At 37.8% G+C, this 18,000-nt stretch overlaps 2 protein-coding genes across 2 annotated transcripts in view; both read right to left on the bottom strand.

The window, feature by feature from the left end:
* Positions 1-662: 662 nt before the first annotated feature.
* Positions 663-5,501, bottom strand: LOC121633030 (E3 SUMO-protein ligase ZBED1-like). Its single transcript, XM_041974890.1, has 6 exons — positions 5,491-5,501; positions 2,692-3,435; positions 2,261-2,582; positions 1,807-1,959; positions 1,134-1,386; positions 663-1,055 (listed from the first exon to the last, which is right to left on the bottom strand). Exons 3-6 carry the CDS (start codon positions 2,491-2,493, stop codon positions 663-665), a joined length of 1,032 nt encoding a protein of 343 aa, XP_041830824.1. The 5' UTR covers positions 2,494-2,582; positions 2,692-3,435; positions 5,491-5,501.
* Positions 5,502-12,959: 7,458 nt separating this feature from the next.
* Positions 12,960-18,000, bottom strand: part of LOC121632132 (urotensin-2 receptor) — a 78,403-nt gene continuing 73,362 nt past the window's right edge. The window contains exon 4 of the mRNA XM_041973322.1: positions 12,960-17,359. The gene's annotated coding sequence lies outside the window, so the exon portion shown is untranslated. The remainder of the gene's footprint in view (positions 17,360-18,000) is intronic.

Here is an 18,000-nt window from a genome sequence, read left to right as displayed (position 1 = left end):
GGAATTTTTAGACTAGAGTGTTTTTATTGTATTTGTATTAGTGCTGTCAGACGATTAAAAAAATTAATCTAATTAATTACAGGATTTCTAATTAATTAATCTAATTAATCGCATTTTAATCTCATATCTGCTGACGGCCCCCAAATAAAGAGTTTGAATTCTAGAACACTTGCAGTATAGTGAATGACTAATCAAATAAGAAAAGAGCATATGAAATACACATTTCTTTTATTGCTGACATCTGAAAAGGGCATCTTGCCCAAAATATATACCAAGCTTCATAAAGCAAATTACACTTTCAGTGTTTTTTATAAATAAATAAAATTAAAAAAAATGTCTAGCAAACCTATAAAACGGGTGCATTATTCAAAAATGCAGTGCAAATAAAGTTAATAAAACAATAAATAACACTAGGCACTTAACCAGGTGCTCAATAAAATAAACAACAGCAAAACAAGGATAACATACCTTGAAATGTTTAACATCAAGAACGTGAAGTCAAGAGGCATTACTTGTTAGGAGGACATGACACTGTTTCTAGATAAAAAAAAATAAAAAAAAAATCATGTGGGGCATAACAAACCCAGAAACCCACTACAGAAAGTAGGGCCACAATTACAGGTCCTCAAATCAACCTTCCCTCTTTGCTTAAGTTACAGAATCTAAGTCTCCTTGAGCCAGTTGCTCAGACAAACGAGCTTGTTTACATTGTCTGAGTGTAAGGCTGCTCTCTTCTTTTGTATGATGTTACCTGCAAGAGAAAAGAGTCTCTCGCATGGCACAGAGGTCGCAGGAGTAGCCAGGTATTTGCGAGCAATAGAAGACAGCTGTCCATAGGCACTAGTGTGAGCTGCCCACCACTCCAGTGGACACTCACGCATTCCAATGCAAGGCTCAGCTTTGTAACGGGCTAGCAGCCTCGGCTCCTCCTTGTCCGAGTCAGAGTCTGAAGAACATAGCAGGAGCAGGCTCTTCTTGGCTGCTGGCTCGTCCTCTGTGGGTTGAGCAGGAGCAGGTCCTGCTTCTGCTAGCATCTCTCCAAGCCAGGTCCACACCTTAAAAGATGGAAAGTTAGCTTTTGCTTGACACTTTTTAAACTTCCAAAACACTGAACGTCTCAGTCACCCACATACCTCGTCTCTCTCATCCTTGGGTATGCTCTTCAAGTCCTTGAATCGCGGGTCAAGGGCAGTTGCCATCTTCAGCCATCTGTTGTTGATGTTGGCCTTGCGTGTGTCTAAGTCCTTCAAAAAGGTGGTCTTGAACTTCATCATGTAGCCTTGATCCTCATCAGTGGGCTCCATAACACGTTTAAGATGGCAGAGTGCGGGGAGCACCACAGAGCATGACACATAAGACTCCCCTCCCAGGAGCTCCGTCACATACCTGCAGTAGAACAAATACAGGGCAATAATGAACTCATATCCATTAGTGGTATTGTGGGTGTGTGTGCATGTGTATGTGTGAGCTAAAGTGTGAGTAAAAGGTGTATGGGAGGGAGGGGGATATGAGTGTATGAAAAGTGCAGAGAGAGGTGAGGTCTGTTTGTGTATTTGTGTGTAAATGAGTAGAGAGTATGAGAAGGATGGGAGATATGAGGTTTGTGAGTGAAGATAGAGAAAGATGTAGGAAGGAGCAGAAGAGAAAATTAAAGGAGAGAGAAGAATTGTGTGCAAGAGTGAGAAAGAGAGAGAGTTGTATGACACAGAGGCAGAGCTGAGTGTATAACAGGTGGAAGAGAGAATGAGAGGTGAGGTGTGCGAAAGGATGTGTATATGTGAGAGAGAGCGACAAAAAGGGACATACCTGCAGGGTTCAAGAACATCCTCCAGCTTCTGTAGTTTGACACACTCTAGGTTGGTCAGTGTGGCCAGGTTGTGCTTCTGTTGAGCCAAAGTGGTGTTCACAGCCTCCTGGTTCCGTAGGTACCGTGAGACCATTAAGAGGGTTGAATTCCATCTTATAATAAAATGAAACAAAAACTGCATTAGTCCCACAAGGGGCTTTAGCTTTTGAGAAACACATTGTACAATAGTTAAAGCACACACACACACACACATTGTTACTGTTGTTATTGGTATTTTTATTGTTTACGTTATTTATATTTTTTATAGATGTTACTGTTATTTTTATTTTTTCAGCCCCTTTGAGACAATGTTTGTTGCAATATTGGGTTTTACAAAAATTAAAGTGATCGATTTATTGACACACACACACACTTTAGGAGCAAAAAACTATAGATAGTAGTGGACAGTCTCACCTTGTGGATACGTCTTGAATCAATGGCTCTCTGGCTTGTCCGAGGGCTGCCTGCTGCTGGTGCAGTTCTTCTGTGCTGGCAGGGCTGTGCTTGAAGTGTCCGACTATTTTGCGGCACTTTGCCAGGGCGGTGTCAAAGCTGCTGTCCTCAAGGCAAATTGTAATGGTTCTTTGGAGCATATGAGCTGCACATGGAATATGCTCGTAAGGCATCCGGCGTGCTGCCGCGACCATGGTTCTTGCGCTATCAGTCCCGATGGTTGACACTTTGCTTTCTATTTTCCAGTCCTTTATCACAGCTTCAAACTGCTCGGCACACGCATCTGCATAATGGCGGGTCGTTGTTTTGCACACAGTTAATGCAAAAGATTTAAGCTTCCACTCACTATCGATTAGATGTGCTGTGACCCCCAAATAATTATGGTTGCTCACCGACGTCCAGTGATCTCCTGTTAAGGACACATGGTTGCTTGAACCTGCCAACAGTTCTTCTTTTGCTTTCCTTTCATCACTATACAACTGATGGATTTTTTTCATTACCGTACCTCTCGAAGGTAACCTGAATGTTGCATCCGACGACGCTATCTGAAACGCCTCATTTAGCCCCTCATCTTCCACGATTGAAATTGGCCTGCAATCACCTGCTATCCACTTAGCGATCGAGTTTGTCAGTTTATCTGTGGTGCCTTTGCTTAGTCGTTTACCATAGTCTGTAAGTTTGGGTTGGCGAAGAGCGCTAGAAGTACTAGCAGTCGCAACGTTAGCGCTGGAACCTGCCCAAACATGTTTAGCGTTTAAATGATAAGTCAGGCTAGAGCAGCTTCGATGAAAAGCAAATTCTTTTCTACATAAGCTACAAATAACCGTGTTTTTGTTGACTGTCCCATCTGCGTTCTTCTTGTAAATAAACTTGCCGTTCAATGGCCCCAGCAAAGATTGGCTCGCATCACCTGCACTCTTCTCCATTTCTCTGTGCTCACCTCAGCCCGCTCTGTTTGTTGTATGGACTAGCCTCTACTAACGGCGCATGAAGTGACGTAACCAGTCGCATGTTCGGGGGTCAAAGTGGCCAACTCTAAAATGTTCGAATTGCATAATTAATCGTGCGTTAAAATTTATAACGCGTTATTTTACGCTCTAATTAATTGATCTAATTAACGCGTTAAAATGACAGCCCTAATTTGTATTTTTATTGTAATTGCATTAAAAATACAACAGAATTTGCCGTTCTAGGTATGAAAAGACACATAACTGAAACAGTATATTAAGATTAAAATGAGACGTACTGTCTAAAGAATAAAACATTGCATTCACCTGATGGGTGATAATCTGTCTGCTGCTTGGTTGATCAGCCTTAATAGTTAACATATAATAACTGGTTTTAAGCCTGTTGGTGTGGGATTTCAGGCTTCTGAATTTCCTGCCAGAGGATAGCAAAAAGTTCGTGAGCTGGATTTTAAAATTTATTTTGTGCTACTGAGAAGCCTTGGGCTACATATGCCCCCAAAGAGGGCAGAATTCAGTTGGTTCATTTTTCTGCAGTCTTTCTTACCCTCTGCAAAGCTACTCAATTTCTTTTCATTTTGGCCCACTGTGTATTTGAGTTTGAAATACCTGATTTAAGACAAAAATGGTAACAAAGCCCCCCCCCAAAAGGCAAAAATATTGCATAAGAACAATCCTATTCATTAAGTACAGCTTTGTAAACGAAGGTAACAAATAAGAGCCAAGACATGTGTATGTATTTTCAAGTGCTATTTTGTTTGTTCAGAAACTGTCAGTTCAAGGACAGATGAGCTGAAATCTTTCATGAAATGATCAAATGTCTGATTCCCTGTTTTTTTTTCTTCCATTGTGAATAAAATATTCAGTTTGACTTTATTTGTTTAGCACCAATTCGCTACAAAGTCGTCTGAAGTTGCCTGTACAGATACAGTCCAATTCATTACTATTCACTATAGTTCAATTATAGTTAAATTAGAACAATCCATTCATCTTCTACAGCTTATCTGAGGTAGGGTTGCTGGACAGCATCCATTCCCAGATCAGCAAAGACACACAGTCCCTTCAACTTGTCCTGGGTCTTCCCTGAGAACCAGATGCCCACGCCACCATATCTGGCTCCTTTTAATGTGGAGGAGCAGCAGCTCTACTCTGAGCCCTCCCAGATGAGCTTCTCACCCAAGGGAGGGAGAGACCACACACCCTGCGGAGGAAACTCATTTCAGCTGCTTTTATCTGGGATCTGTTCTTCCGGTCACTACCCACAGCCTGTGACAGTGGCTGTGGCATCTGCCACCATCGAGACTGCGGCGGCTTAAAGACTTAACATCTTTAGCCTTTGCAACAGCTGCTCAGGGGCTTGAACAAAGTACTGAATTAAGTAACTGAATAGTTTTTGGAAGATAATAATTTTGTTTTAATTTTAATACATTTACCTTGTAGCCTGTTGGATGTAGCAAAATTCAGGTTTTAATTAATTTAGCAATAAATCTATAAGTCGGAAGGGTTGATGTAAAGAATATGTGCATGCTAGTCGGACTATATAATCCATACTGCACAGGGTATTCAGTTTTCAGTCCTATAAATGGACGTTATGAACCGTGTGGCAGGTTGAAAATAACCCAGTAAATTGTGAAGAGGATTATCAGTCATTTAATGAATATGGCAGCTATCAGCATTATAAAGAAGAGTGTCGTGTCTGAAGAAGCATTCCCAAGGTCATGATGAGGAGACTGCCTTTTGGTTTCATCTGTCTGCACTTGTCACCAAGGCAACAATGCTGCACCAGCACCAGCAGGAAAGAATGGCATTGTACTGTTTAGTCACTGCCCACAGAATGTTTTCTTTTCAATTCACATCTCATAGCTTTACTGACCACAATATCAGTATTTACCACCACAAAGAGATGTTTTTCTTTTTTTTTTAATTGTGGATGAAACTAGATTACATTGCACAGTTGCATGCCATTAACTTCCGTGTCGTAGTTTTTATTCACAAGAAACTTTGAGAATCTCTGTGATCACCACGTCTGTCTAAGCACATAATGAATCAAATGTACAAGATGAAGGTTTCTTGAACAAGATGATGAGTTCACTGACTACATTTTACAGGTGGAACTGAAGATTCTCATGCAGCCGACAAACCTGCAGCAACTGTGTGATGCTGTCATGTCAATATGGAGCAAAACCTCAGAGGAATGTTTCCAACAACTTGTTGAATCTATAAAACCAAGAAATAAAATAGTTCTGAAGGAAAAAAGTGTCCAACACAGTACTAAGAAGGTGGACCTGATAAAGTGGCTGAGTTTATGTGGATGTATAGAAGCAAATAAAACAAAAGAGAGGCCTTATTTAGTATCATCAGTGCATTGTGTTCTAAACCTTGGAGAGGAAGAAGCACAAGGATGTTTGATTTAAATCACAGTAGCTGACCATGATTTAGTTTGAGACTCGGCTGCACTACAGTCTATTTTTTTCTTCTTATCTGGTCTTGTTGCATCCTCTTGTCCTATGAGTGCAACTTAATGATATCGTTTATGAAGAACATTGCTTTGTAAGTAAGTTATCAACGTCTACTTATCTCCTGTGGCACCATTTCATCATTCTTTTTTTCGTGCCTTATTTTTTGGTTTGTTTTTTGTTTAGCAATTTCAATGATGGACTCTACTGATATTAAAGTTATATTAAATGCAGTTATGGGATTATGGGGAACTTTCCTAAGTGGCTCAAAAAAAAAAAAAAAAAAAAAAAAAAGTTGTACCGCCACACATATTAACATTTCAATTCCATCTGAACTTCTAGGATGCTAACAGAAGTTGGAAAGGTCAAACCAAGAGATTTTGTCTTTAGCACTAATGTAAATGTTGATGAATAACAAAGTCATTTTTGTTCTGTTTTTCCGAATGTCACAACTGACCAGAGGAATAATTATTTACTGTATTGCAGCCGCCATGCTTTGAGTCAGACGAGCCATCCATCAAGATTAAATCATTGCAGATAATTAGTCTATGAATAGATGTGAGCACAGATGTGTCCTGTGACTTGATTTGCATTTCTGGCATAGAAACATATAGTTTGTTGAAGAATCCCATAAATACCAGTTCAACTAATGAACTCATTAAATTAATATGTGCCAATGTATTTTCTGAGCTGCCTGACATGTATTCTGTTATTGGACCTGGTCTGCACGGCAGATAGCAACATTTGTTTTTAATGGTTTACTATCACAGCCATCAATGTAAACAGGAATTATATTCCATCCCTAAAACTCTGAGCATGGTTTAATTTAATTGGACTGACATGGCAGTCATGAGTTTCTCTTATTTGGTAACTAAATATGTATAGATTCATGGGATAAGGTAGGACTTGGTTTTAAACAGTGTGGCTTGGTTGGATTTGTTTAGTCTGATACTTGGAATTTCCTAATATATATATATATATATATATATATATATATATATATATATATATATATATATATATATATATATATATAATTTGATCAAAGAATCATTATCATTGTTTAAAAAAAAGAGTTTATCCTGTTATAAAGCACATCCCCAAAAATAAGGTTCTTTTGCCAAGATAATGCCAAAGTCAGATTTTAATATGGCATGACTAATGAATTTCTTAAACAGAATTAATTAAAAATGTTAGGCAGAGGGGAAAAAAATTAAATAAAATGAAAAGTTAAATTAAAAAGGAGAATACTTAAAATGATTGTGATTAATAGTTGAATTTAAGGTAGGTGTAATTGTGTATAGGAAACACTGATCATCATATTTTTAACTCCAGCACTGATCAAGTAAACAGTTGGGAGGTTCTACCAAATGCTTGGATGAACTTTTCTGCCTCAGTCGCTGACATGGGAGACGTCCTGCTGGGTGATGCGAAGCATGGCAGGGTTCAGGAAAGTTCAGTCCCATCTTGTAAAGGAAGGACATCACTTTCTTATATTCCTTCCTCTGGTTGAGCACCTCTAGGTGTAGTCTTCATAAACTCTGAATGAATGACCCTGGTAAAGCGAAGTACCTTTCCTCCGAGCCTTCCAGACCAGCCATTCCCTTCTCTGGAAGTGGTGGAAGCATGAGGATAACAAGTCGTAGCTTTGGTTTGAGGGTCACACTGCTGCGAGATCGGTCCAGTTCAGGTGCGGTAGGTAAGATTTCCTCATGGCCTCTTGCAGAAGTTTCGAACAGAACTTTGTAGGTTGTGGACCTTCAATTTCCTCGGGGAGCCCAGTCAGCCGAGCATTGCACCATCTGCTTTTCTCTCCAGGTGGGTTAGCTTAGCCTTTACAGCTTCCTGTTATCAATTTAAAGTTAAGTGCATAAAGTTTCTACCTCCTACAGCTGATAAATACTATCAGCATTTTCTTTTAGTGACATCATTCTGTTGTGGTGGCTAGCGATGGTTGTTTGAACTCTGTCCAAGTTGTCGTTAAGTTTTTGGAAGGACATCTTAAGCTCAGAGAGCAGGGCTGATCTGTGGTCAGGAGTGCTCACAATTGCCAAATTCTCAGTAAGAAAAGTAGCTATTGGCTGTCCTAAAAGTGGCTTGAAGTTGCTGAATGACATCATGATCTTATTTGCATAGTCAACCTGATGCATATAGTTGTAATGGAGGATGCTGCGGAGAGGAATGCCATAGGAGTGGCAAAAATTGATTTAAAACAACCTTAAAATGTTCAGAACAGAAAAAAAAGATCATTTTAGAATAAAAATAAATTATGCTGTCAATATTTTCTTTGTTTTTTAGTTTAGTTTTATTAAGTGTAGTTTGTTTCTTTTAATTTGGAGTCTGCAACAACATGCTCCAGCACTTTTAACTTTTTACATATTTTTGTCCTCACTCTTCATTAATAGACATTATGGGATCAGCCAGCAGCAGCTTTACGTGTTTCATTTTCAGCCTAGCCATGAAACCGACATGATCATCTGCTCTGAATGCAGCTGGGAGCTGTGTGCTGCTGAAGACCAAGCCTCTTCTGACTGCTTTTGGACGGGAGAGGAGCCTGCACAGCACCCATTCCTCATTGAGAAGAATAAACTATGGTCTTTCACGTCAGTTTGTAAAAGCCTCCAATAATACCAGAAAAAGTCACTAGATTTGTCGCTAGTTGTTTTTGTTTTTTTAAAAAAAAAAGTTGTTAGAGGGGTCTGAAAAATCCAGCAACAAAGTCGCTAAGTTGGCAACACTGGGAGTACTATAATGTTGCGTTTGCTAACATGGGTGTCAGCCTCACACTGACACCCATGTTAGCAAATTTTAGTGGTTTATGTGTTTGTGCATTTAAAAAAATGCGTTTCAATTACACAGATTAATCTCTTTTTTTCACATTGGGATCAGTTTTGTAGTATCTAAGAGCTTTTTTGAATACTGAGTACACGCATATACTGCAATCCAATACTGATCGGTATCAGTGCATCCCTATCCCCTATAAACCCCCTATAAACTGGATATTGTACCATAATCAACAGTGTGATTTACTCACCAACTAAACAGCCGTATTTAAAGATTACTTACAAACAGCTACACTAAGATTATAGCTGTGGCTTGTGCTGCCCACCAATTAGCCCTAACCTTTCATAAGTCACCAATAGACATGCAGTACATAATCTCTGTATAGGACAGCCTTCATAATCTTTTCTAAGATTGAGAATCCACAGCTTGTAAACCACTGATGCAGAGCACATCATAATAATAATCATGCTATAATCAAGGATGTGTTTGGAAACCACAAGACCTGCAGGATTAAAAATGTTTGATTTGATATACTGAACTGATTATGTTTCTCATGTCTAACCAAACAAATGAACCAACTAATACTTTTGGAGCACAGATATTTCAGAAGAACAGAAAAGGATAAGACAAGATGTCTGAGAAAAGTCAGCTAGTGAAACAGGCTAACTAAGATGCTATTGGATAGATTTAAGGCTAAAGATTCTTTCCCTTCCTTTTCAAAGAAAATGTCATTGTTATGTAAGTGGTCTGGAATCACACCCGGGCAAAACTTTCCATGTTGACAACTTTGGTGTCTGGGGGCAGAAAGCAGCTGCTGTAACAGAAGACAAAGTTAACAACTCTAATCTTTAGAATCAGGCTAGAAAAGCTCATCCTAGCAGCCTGGAAGAAGTGTCTGCAGCTGGGATTTCTGCTCAAGAATCATGTACTAACTGGGACAAAAAACAACAAAGGTGACAAAATACCAATAAAGCAAATGTTTACTGGTAAAGTTGTTTTGATGGTAGTTTCTGATATCTATTGTCCCACCAGAATATACCTTACTTCTACCAAAACCCCACAGCCATGTTGTTTAGATCACCTAAACCCACAAATTTATCTTTCATTAATATGATGTAGAAATAAAGATACACAAGTGAAAGAATTTATTGAATAGTTTATGCACCCTACCTTGTGAGACAGAGACATGCTGTATATCTGGCCAGATATACAGCGTGTGTTTCTTTTTAGTTATTAAAAAAAAAAAAAAAACAGCATGTATAAAGGCACTATATCAGAATAACAACAAGCATTTTGTGAAATGAACTGAAACTGCATTCATCAGATTCTTTGCTACTTTTGTACCATTTCCTGCTTCAGTCCTGTTACGTGACCTGAAGAGCATACGCTGTCTCAAAATGCTAATTAGAAGTAGATCTCTAGGGATGCCAGCTAAGAGACTGCTTTCAGCACAGAGATGAGGACAACTCAAACTGTAATTATGCTATAAAGTACATTTTGCATGCTGTAAATTTATCTGTTCAATTGTTTGCTAATTTTTGTAGAGGAAATGTGGGTATGCACTGGAGTTATTATGCAGTCGTCATTGTTGACCCCTATAGTAACTCTTAGGGTTATATGTCAGAATTTTTCACCTGGTTATAAAGGGACAAACTGTCCATATATATGACATTTAATTTCTAGATATTAAGAGTGACTTAGGCCTGCATGCTAATAGGCAGCCATGACATCTTTTCAGGGCAGTTATATCATGCAATCATCATCATGTGGCTACTGGTGTTACTATAGCTATTGCTGCTACTGTGGACACTAAGCCATTTTAACACAAGTTTGAGTATTTTGGTTTGTTGACTTAAGAAAAGTAGGAATCTACCCTGGTAGAAGGTACAGGCCCATACGGGCCAGAACCCCAGCTGTGAAATCCCTTCTCTGTATTTCATCCATCCACTTACTCTAGGAGCAGTGGGCTGCCAGTGCCTGGGGAGCAGTTGGGGTTCAAGGGCCTTGCTCAGAAACTCACAGTGGTTCGCCTCAGTTGCCAGCCTCCAGACCACCTCTGTAACCGCTAGGCTACCACTGCTTTGGATTGCACTTTTGTCATCAGTGCTAGGCAATGTTATGCTTGAACAAAATTCCTTTTTTATCTATGCAAATGTAAATAAATCTGGAATAAATGAATGAATCAATGACAGCTGAAAGTTACGCAACTTGATTTTATAATGAAGCTTTGAGTCTTTATAGGTTATAAGCTAAGTTTCTATAGTAACCAAGATAATGGTAAACGGTCTGTACCTATATAGCCCTTTTACCCAAAGCGCTTTACAAAATACATCACATTCACCCATTCACACACACATTCACACACTGATGGTGGAAGCTGCCATGCAAGGTGCTCAACCACGACCCATCAGGATCAATTTGGGGTTTGATGTCTTGCTCAGGGACACCTCGACATGAGCTTGACAGGCTGAGGATCGAAACATCAACCCTCTGGCTAAGAAGAAGGACAAAATGTGCAAAAGGTGAATATTTAAGCTTGTTTCAATGTGTTACTTATATTTCAAGTATTGATGGCAGTAACTGTTAAAATAAACAGTGTTCCTAATGGCGTTACACTTTTCAGTAACTGGTAATCTAAGTAATTACTCTTTCCATTGTTACGCCGCTACCGTTATTGAGGATAAAACATTACTGACAGTGTGTTACATTTGCAAGATAAGATTAGTTTTGGTTTTGGGTGAGTGATATGACTCAACTGGAGGATACACTCAGTGTTTGAGTACAATAGTTGCTGTGTTGTGACCAGGTGCAAGTGAAGTAGGTCCGCACCTTTTATCACAGACTCTTTATTCTATTTGAACCAGGCAATCAGTTGGATGACCCGCTCAGATCCAACAGCTTGTTTGGTGAGAATGCCTTTTTTAAACACATGGGTGGAACAAACAATCAGTTGGTTTTCCAAGAAACTTCTAAGAAAATGTTCCAGCCTGATATTGATGATGTGTTCATCTTTATTTGTTCAGTAGATAACCTCACATTAATATAATTCCTCAAACAACTTTTGTTGATTTTATTATTCTTTTAGCTGCTCTAGAAAGTCATATTCTAATCTAGTCCTTGTACGTTAAGAGACCTCCATTGGACACTGTTGTACTTTGCAGACTACAACCTGAAAGAAATGTGTACAAAATTAAGGCTTTATTATTAACTTTTTATTATTTTTACTATCAATTTTTTTCCACTGGCAAACACTTTCCTCCTCACCGCTCATCACCACTTCTCCCTGGGTCACCGCCCGGATGACCGTGAAGGAGCGGACCCGGTCAGTGTGCACAGCCACTAACACAAACGACCAGGAAACGCAGCAACGGCCAGTCCAGAAAAAAAAACAGAAGAAATGTTTTAATATGGAACCACAGACACCACTTGTCCCTCACAGAGATAAAAGACAAAAACGTAATGAGAAATGTTCATCATAACTTCAAACAATGTGTTTTCCATGGTGGCTGTAAGCATATTTGAACATTTTTTAAAAAGTAACAAAGTAGTTACTTTTCCAAGTAATTAATTACATTTATAATACTGTAACTCAGTTACTAAGACTGTTACTTTTTGCAAGATGTAACTATTAACTATAATTAATTACTTTTTTAAAGTAACGTGCCTAGCACTGATTTCAAGATATGCTTCCTAACAACTGAGTCAGAGGCAAATTAGGTTAACAGTTAACATGTGTGTCTGGTTTAATAGCTGAAAAAATAGCTGCTGAATCATGTTTTTCTCAGCTTTTCATAATATAGGTGCTCCTGATGATTTTCTGCTCTGTTTTTTCTATGGAAGCTGCTGTTCTCTTTTATGTTTCATTACAGATGTAGCAGCTGTTAGTCTGGATTCTCAGTGACTGCTCTAACTCTCTGTCTGTAGCCAGATTTCTCTTTTCTTCCCTTCAGTCCACCTTTGTTTCCCCTTGACAGGTCCAGCATAAACATAAGCATGTACTGTACATTAGCAATAAACAAAATAACAACCAATACACAGGCATCAAGGGGAGCCTTAAATCCATAAAACTTTGCTCCCATTATATCCTTTGCAAAGTAAATACAGCAGTGAAACCATATCACACTAGCAAACCTGCATCACCCTGAACTGTTTGTCATGTCTTTATATATATGGCTTTATATGCCTGCAAAGCATGACTCCACTATTAATTAATGTTAGAAAATAGAAGGGAGAACAGCATACTCATTATATTCCTATCCCTTCTTCATGTATTATGCACATCCATATAATATCTTTAACTTTAACTTAGTTTTCTGCAACATTATTAGGGATGTTAAGCAGGTTCATTCAGATAACCTTTCATTGCTACAGGGTAAAACAGAAAATACGATTGAACAAATGTATTCCACAGATTACCATCTTATTTGCAAAGAAAACAGAGACAGAGGTGAAACAGTTTCTTTAATGAGTGCACATCGTTTACATCAATCATTGTCTTCCACAGACAGAGGATAACACAACCACAGCCACAGTTTTGCTCTGTACTTTACTGAACGTCCATGTTCTGTGTCACTCACAGAGAGAATGCACTTAAATTTAAATCCAACATCAGCAAAGGGCAGAGAAAACCCGGCTGGACTGTGTGTGCCTGTGATCAGTTATTTCATCATACTCCACATGGGCAGGAGGAGACTGGCACGATGCATAAACCATGATCTGTTACAAGTATAATAATTCACAAGATGAAATTATCATTTGGCTACATCAACATGCATTTGAAACGTATTTTTTGAACCCTGTATTCCAACTTTGATTTGTTAGATATATATTTAATATAATATATTAATTAAAGGTGATATGCATTTGAAAAGACTTCAGATATTTAGCTTTGAATGGGAGTGGATTTACAGATAATTACTGTATAGATAACGCTGATGATGATCAAAGGAAATCTGTAATGCAAAGGGTTTAACATACTGCCAAATTATTTAAAAACTCTATGCTTTACTCTGGCTCCTTTGGGCTCTTTTACCATTATACACTAGAATAAGTTAAATAAAATTTTAGGTTTTATTCAACACCCATTAAACAAACCAGTTGAATCTTTTCCCACTGCCAGTGAGCTAAAAGATGCAGAACTGGAGTAATTACCACTAAATTTAATGAGTGAAAGTGCAACAATTTCTGACAAGCCTGACGTAACATAGTATGGACATTTGAGAAGTTAATTACTATAGTTGTCTGGAAGTCACTGATGTTGCTTAAACCTGTTAATGAAATGGAAAAAGTCAAGAATTCAGCACCTCATTGAAGCATGTGTCCACCCAGGTGTTGTGTCCCCAACAATGCAGGTTTGAGGAAGAGAATATAAGCACTTAATCATTAAATAACCAAGTAATTAGTTACGTATTGGCTGTGACTCCAGTTGGAGTCACTGACCACTGGATAGGCTATTGATTAAACATTTTCTCATTAAAAAATTAACTCAGGTCTTAGTGGGTGTGAGGGAATTTCTAATTAATGTAAAGGGTTTAAGTGTTTAATCGCTGGTGAAAAGTGTCCCTCTAGTTCTAAATATTAAGATGCATTCAAACACATTATGACTGGATCACTTGGCTGGATTTTACATGGACAAACATTAGTTATCTAGAAAAAGATGCATGCTTGCTATTAGTTTCCAATTTTCTTCCTACTTCTTTAAAAAACTTATTAAGGCTTTTCATTGACATCACATGAAACCTTGTACCCAAAAGTCCCTTCATAATCTGAATATGCAATAAAAGTTGGGAATAGAGATGCACAGTCATATCGGCAAGTCATTGATATCAACAAAAGGTTTAAAATGAATCATAAGTGGCTAAAAAAAAAAAAAAATAAAGAAAAAAGAAAAATCTACTTTGATAGGTCAAATTTTGCCTGGCATTAGCTAATTTCAGGATTATTGCTTAAAAGTATAGATTAAATCCTACAGTTGTGTCTAAATGGTTTTTTTTAAATAAATAGTTTGTTTCAAATTTAAACTGAAGGGGTTTTAAGTCCATCACAGTATGAGTAGAAATAATTTGCAATTTTCACACAGAATAGGTCTAACAATCCAATATTTTTATCAGCAGAAGATCAAAATTAGTTTAAAAATGTCCACATGTCAGATATTTTGTACCATTCTTCATGATCATTGAGGTGGTACTAGTTCAGCAGGTGGTGAATAAACTTACTTGTCACACTGAGAAAATATTGGTCTTGTTTTTGCAGGGATGGTGGTTCTGGTCATGATTGCCCTTTTCTTAAAGTAAACACCACATTTTCTGTTTTTTCTTTTTTTTTTTTTCCCACCAAAATAATATATTTAGTGTGCTGCATTTTGATTCAATTTTATAAACTGGTTGAATATTAATTGGCAGACTGAATGACTGGTTTCGATCACAATAACAATGCCTGAGATGATGAATCTAAATATGATACAGTATTGTTTGTTATTTTGGTCCATAATTGATAATTTTGTGCTACATTAAGTTAGAGAGTTCTGTCATTTAAAAATAAAAAATAAATCTTAAGCAGCAGGGGCCCAGATATCCTTTAGTCCCATCAATGTTGCATCTTCCAATTTCAATTAGTTTATTTCTCCATGGTAAATTTAGACGTAAACCAAGTGTGTCGCCATTGTTTTATTATTCTGTACCAAACCGGGATAATACCCATGGAATGACATTTATTTTTCCAGACTTTTAGAAAATTCCCTTTAACAGAAGATCAGCTGTTTTCATTTTCTGGGCATAAAAAAATCAACTGAGTTTGATATGAAAAGTTTATGAAGAGGCTCTTTATGTATGATTTAAGTAGATATTGACTTAGATGCAGCTGCAGCTGAATCAATACAAATGCCTGCGTTATGTGCAGCTTGTTAAGTTCTGCAGAGTTTTTACCGCAGTCCACTGTTCACAACGTCATTGCTTAAACTCTGCAGTGCGGGAATGCAGTGGTTTATAATTACAGTCCAAACATATTTGGTATTAAAAATGTCTCCAAATCTTTCCATGAATAATAATGTGAAACTTGGACATTGCAGGAACAACAAATAAGCTGTGTGTGCTGCTGAAGGTGAAAAGTCAAACATGTAATTTCAGCTCTCGCTGAAAGGATATGCAGGAATGGAGCCTGTCCCGTTTGACCGTGTTGGGATTATCACTTCCTTCTCTTGTGTTTCAAGTAACCTACGGCTCGGTCAAACAGCAGAGAAAGCAAACAAACCCTGGCTTGCTCACAAAGCCATCTGTGGCCAGTAAATACGTTTATTTGTGACCTGGCAGATTCAATCTCAGGGTATAAAATCTGGCTTTACCCGACTGCTTATTAGCATAACCATTGTTGATTTCTCGTGAGTCTATATACAGTTACATGTGTGCAAACCCAGTAGGCTCCATCTACATAAGCCTTTTGCACAGCTCGCCATCCCTCTGTGATATTTGTGCAAATTTCTTTTATTTCTGTTCTCCTGCATATAAAACATCCAAAAGACCAAGATTTCTTCAGAGGATAGATTAACTAAAGATGGATCAACCAGGCAAAGATTGCAGCTTGTCTTCTGTTACTCTGGGAGATAAATCAATAGAGATGTAACAGCTTGGCTCTGAGCAGCAGCTCTGCTAACGCTCTTTGTATCTATTCTATGCTATGATGATCAAACTGGCCTGGGATGACAACAGCAACATCAAAGGTGCCAAATAAACCTGAAGCAACTCTCAAAAAAAGGTGCTGTTTGCATTTGCAGTATTTACAGAGAATTTTGTAGAATCTGATGCTCAGAAGCATCACAAAACAGTACTGACATGCAAAGAAAATCAGACATTTGTAAATCCCTCTGTGAATCTAAAGCAGTTTTCTTTTGTTTTTTCATTTAGTTTCTGTGGAGAGAGCAAAACCAACTGTCTATTTTCCTTTTTAAGCTTTAAAACTTTGAAACGTTTTCTTCCCAATTTCCATCTTACACAAACCATATATTTTACCAGACATCTTCACTGAGAAGTTTTTACCATTTATGCAACACTGTGCATTTGTTAGGGCTTTTTTTTTATGTGCATCCTTTATGTAATAAAGACACATCCAGTCATTTACTGTAACTGTGTGACTCAATGTGCTTTTAATAGTTTTTGAGTCTCAGAGTTTGTGGTACAGAAAGATCATTGTTATGGCTTTTGCAGTCCATGTGATATTTGGGAAGGATTTATTGCATCCTTCTATTTATTAAATATATATGTATAAATTAAAAGGAAATGACTGTTTTGTCCTCATTTTTTCAAATATTTATGTCTCCTGTCACTTAACTGCAGCTGAGGGTGTCGGATTTTCTTTCCATGTCAGTTTAACTATAATGACAATTGATTTCCCTTTAAGAAAAAATACAATTTAACTATTGATGTAACAAAATGCATCAATAATGACTTTATATCTCTTGTGAATCAACAGCATGATTTCTCCATTGTGTAAGGAGAGCTTCAACAACACTTTTGCATGCAGGTTGACTCATTACAACACAAAGTGTACAGACAGCAAACAACAGAGACAATCACAGAAGTTTAAATGCCTCTGTTTATAATGTATGGACCATGACCTCTGTTCATGCCACAGGAAGTTCTCTAATGAGTAATAAATGCGAGCGGTTTTGTACATGGAGTCAAACCGCTGTAATCTGCCATTTGTCATTCAGGTCCTGCTGGCATGGACAAAAAGCTTCTCACACACTGAAACGCAAATATAAGCTGAAACTTTGGGTCTTCATTGCTCTCTCTCACAGCTGATGAGAAGCTCTGGGTCTGTTTCTATTTGTTCCTCCTTCCTCCTCTTCAGCTCAGTGTTACCTATAAGGGAGACAGAGGACAGAGCTATTAATACTGCGGTTGTAAATCCTTTAAATGCATAAACCTTTAAACCCCGTCCACCCCGCCGTAGCTGTTTGCAGAGGATGCTCTGTTTGGAAGCAGCATGCAAACAAAAATAGCAAATGAGCAAATATCAGTTCTTGTGTGCACTTAGTGAGCTAGGCACACCTTTTCCTGATTACAGTAAACACACACGTCCTTTAAACTCAAAGAAGTCAAAGAATTAATTGATTATGCTTCAGTAACAACATCCCTCAGGTGTTTGTCCTTTTTTAAAACAATGAAAACTAAACTGCTCTTTATATATTATATATATATATGTGGCCTCTTCAGATGAACCAGATCACTCCAGAGTTATTGTCAAACTAAATGTACATTTTTACTTTTTTTCAGTTTTGTCCACCTGATGTGATTCATTTAATTATTTGTACTTCCTTTTCCACTAATTCAACAAACAAACTACTATTTGCTCTGCAATGTAAATGATCAAAGGCTATAAAAATGTTTATAGACAAAAGATATGGGTGACTTAAACCAAATGTGGGTTAAAATTAATTTTGGTGGATTCAGTTTTTCAGGTAGCAAATAATTTCACTTATTTGCCCTGGCAGTGCTTCCAC

Source organism: Melanotaenia boesemani, chromosome 21 (assembly GCF_017639745.1).
Source record: "Melanotaenia boesemani isolate fMelBoe1 chromosome 21, fMelBoe1.pri, whole genome shotgun sequence".
Classification (NCBI taxonomy): Eukaryota; Metazoa; Chordata; class Actinopteri; order Atheriniformes; family Melanotaeniidae; genus Melanotaenia; species Melanotaenia boesemani.
This window is presented reverse-complemented; position numbering and strand designations above follow the sequence as displayed.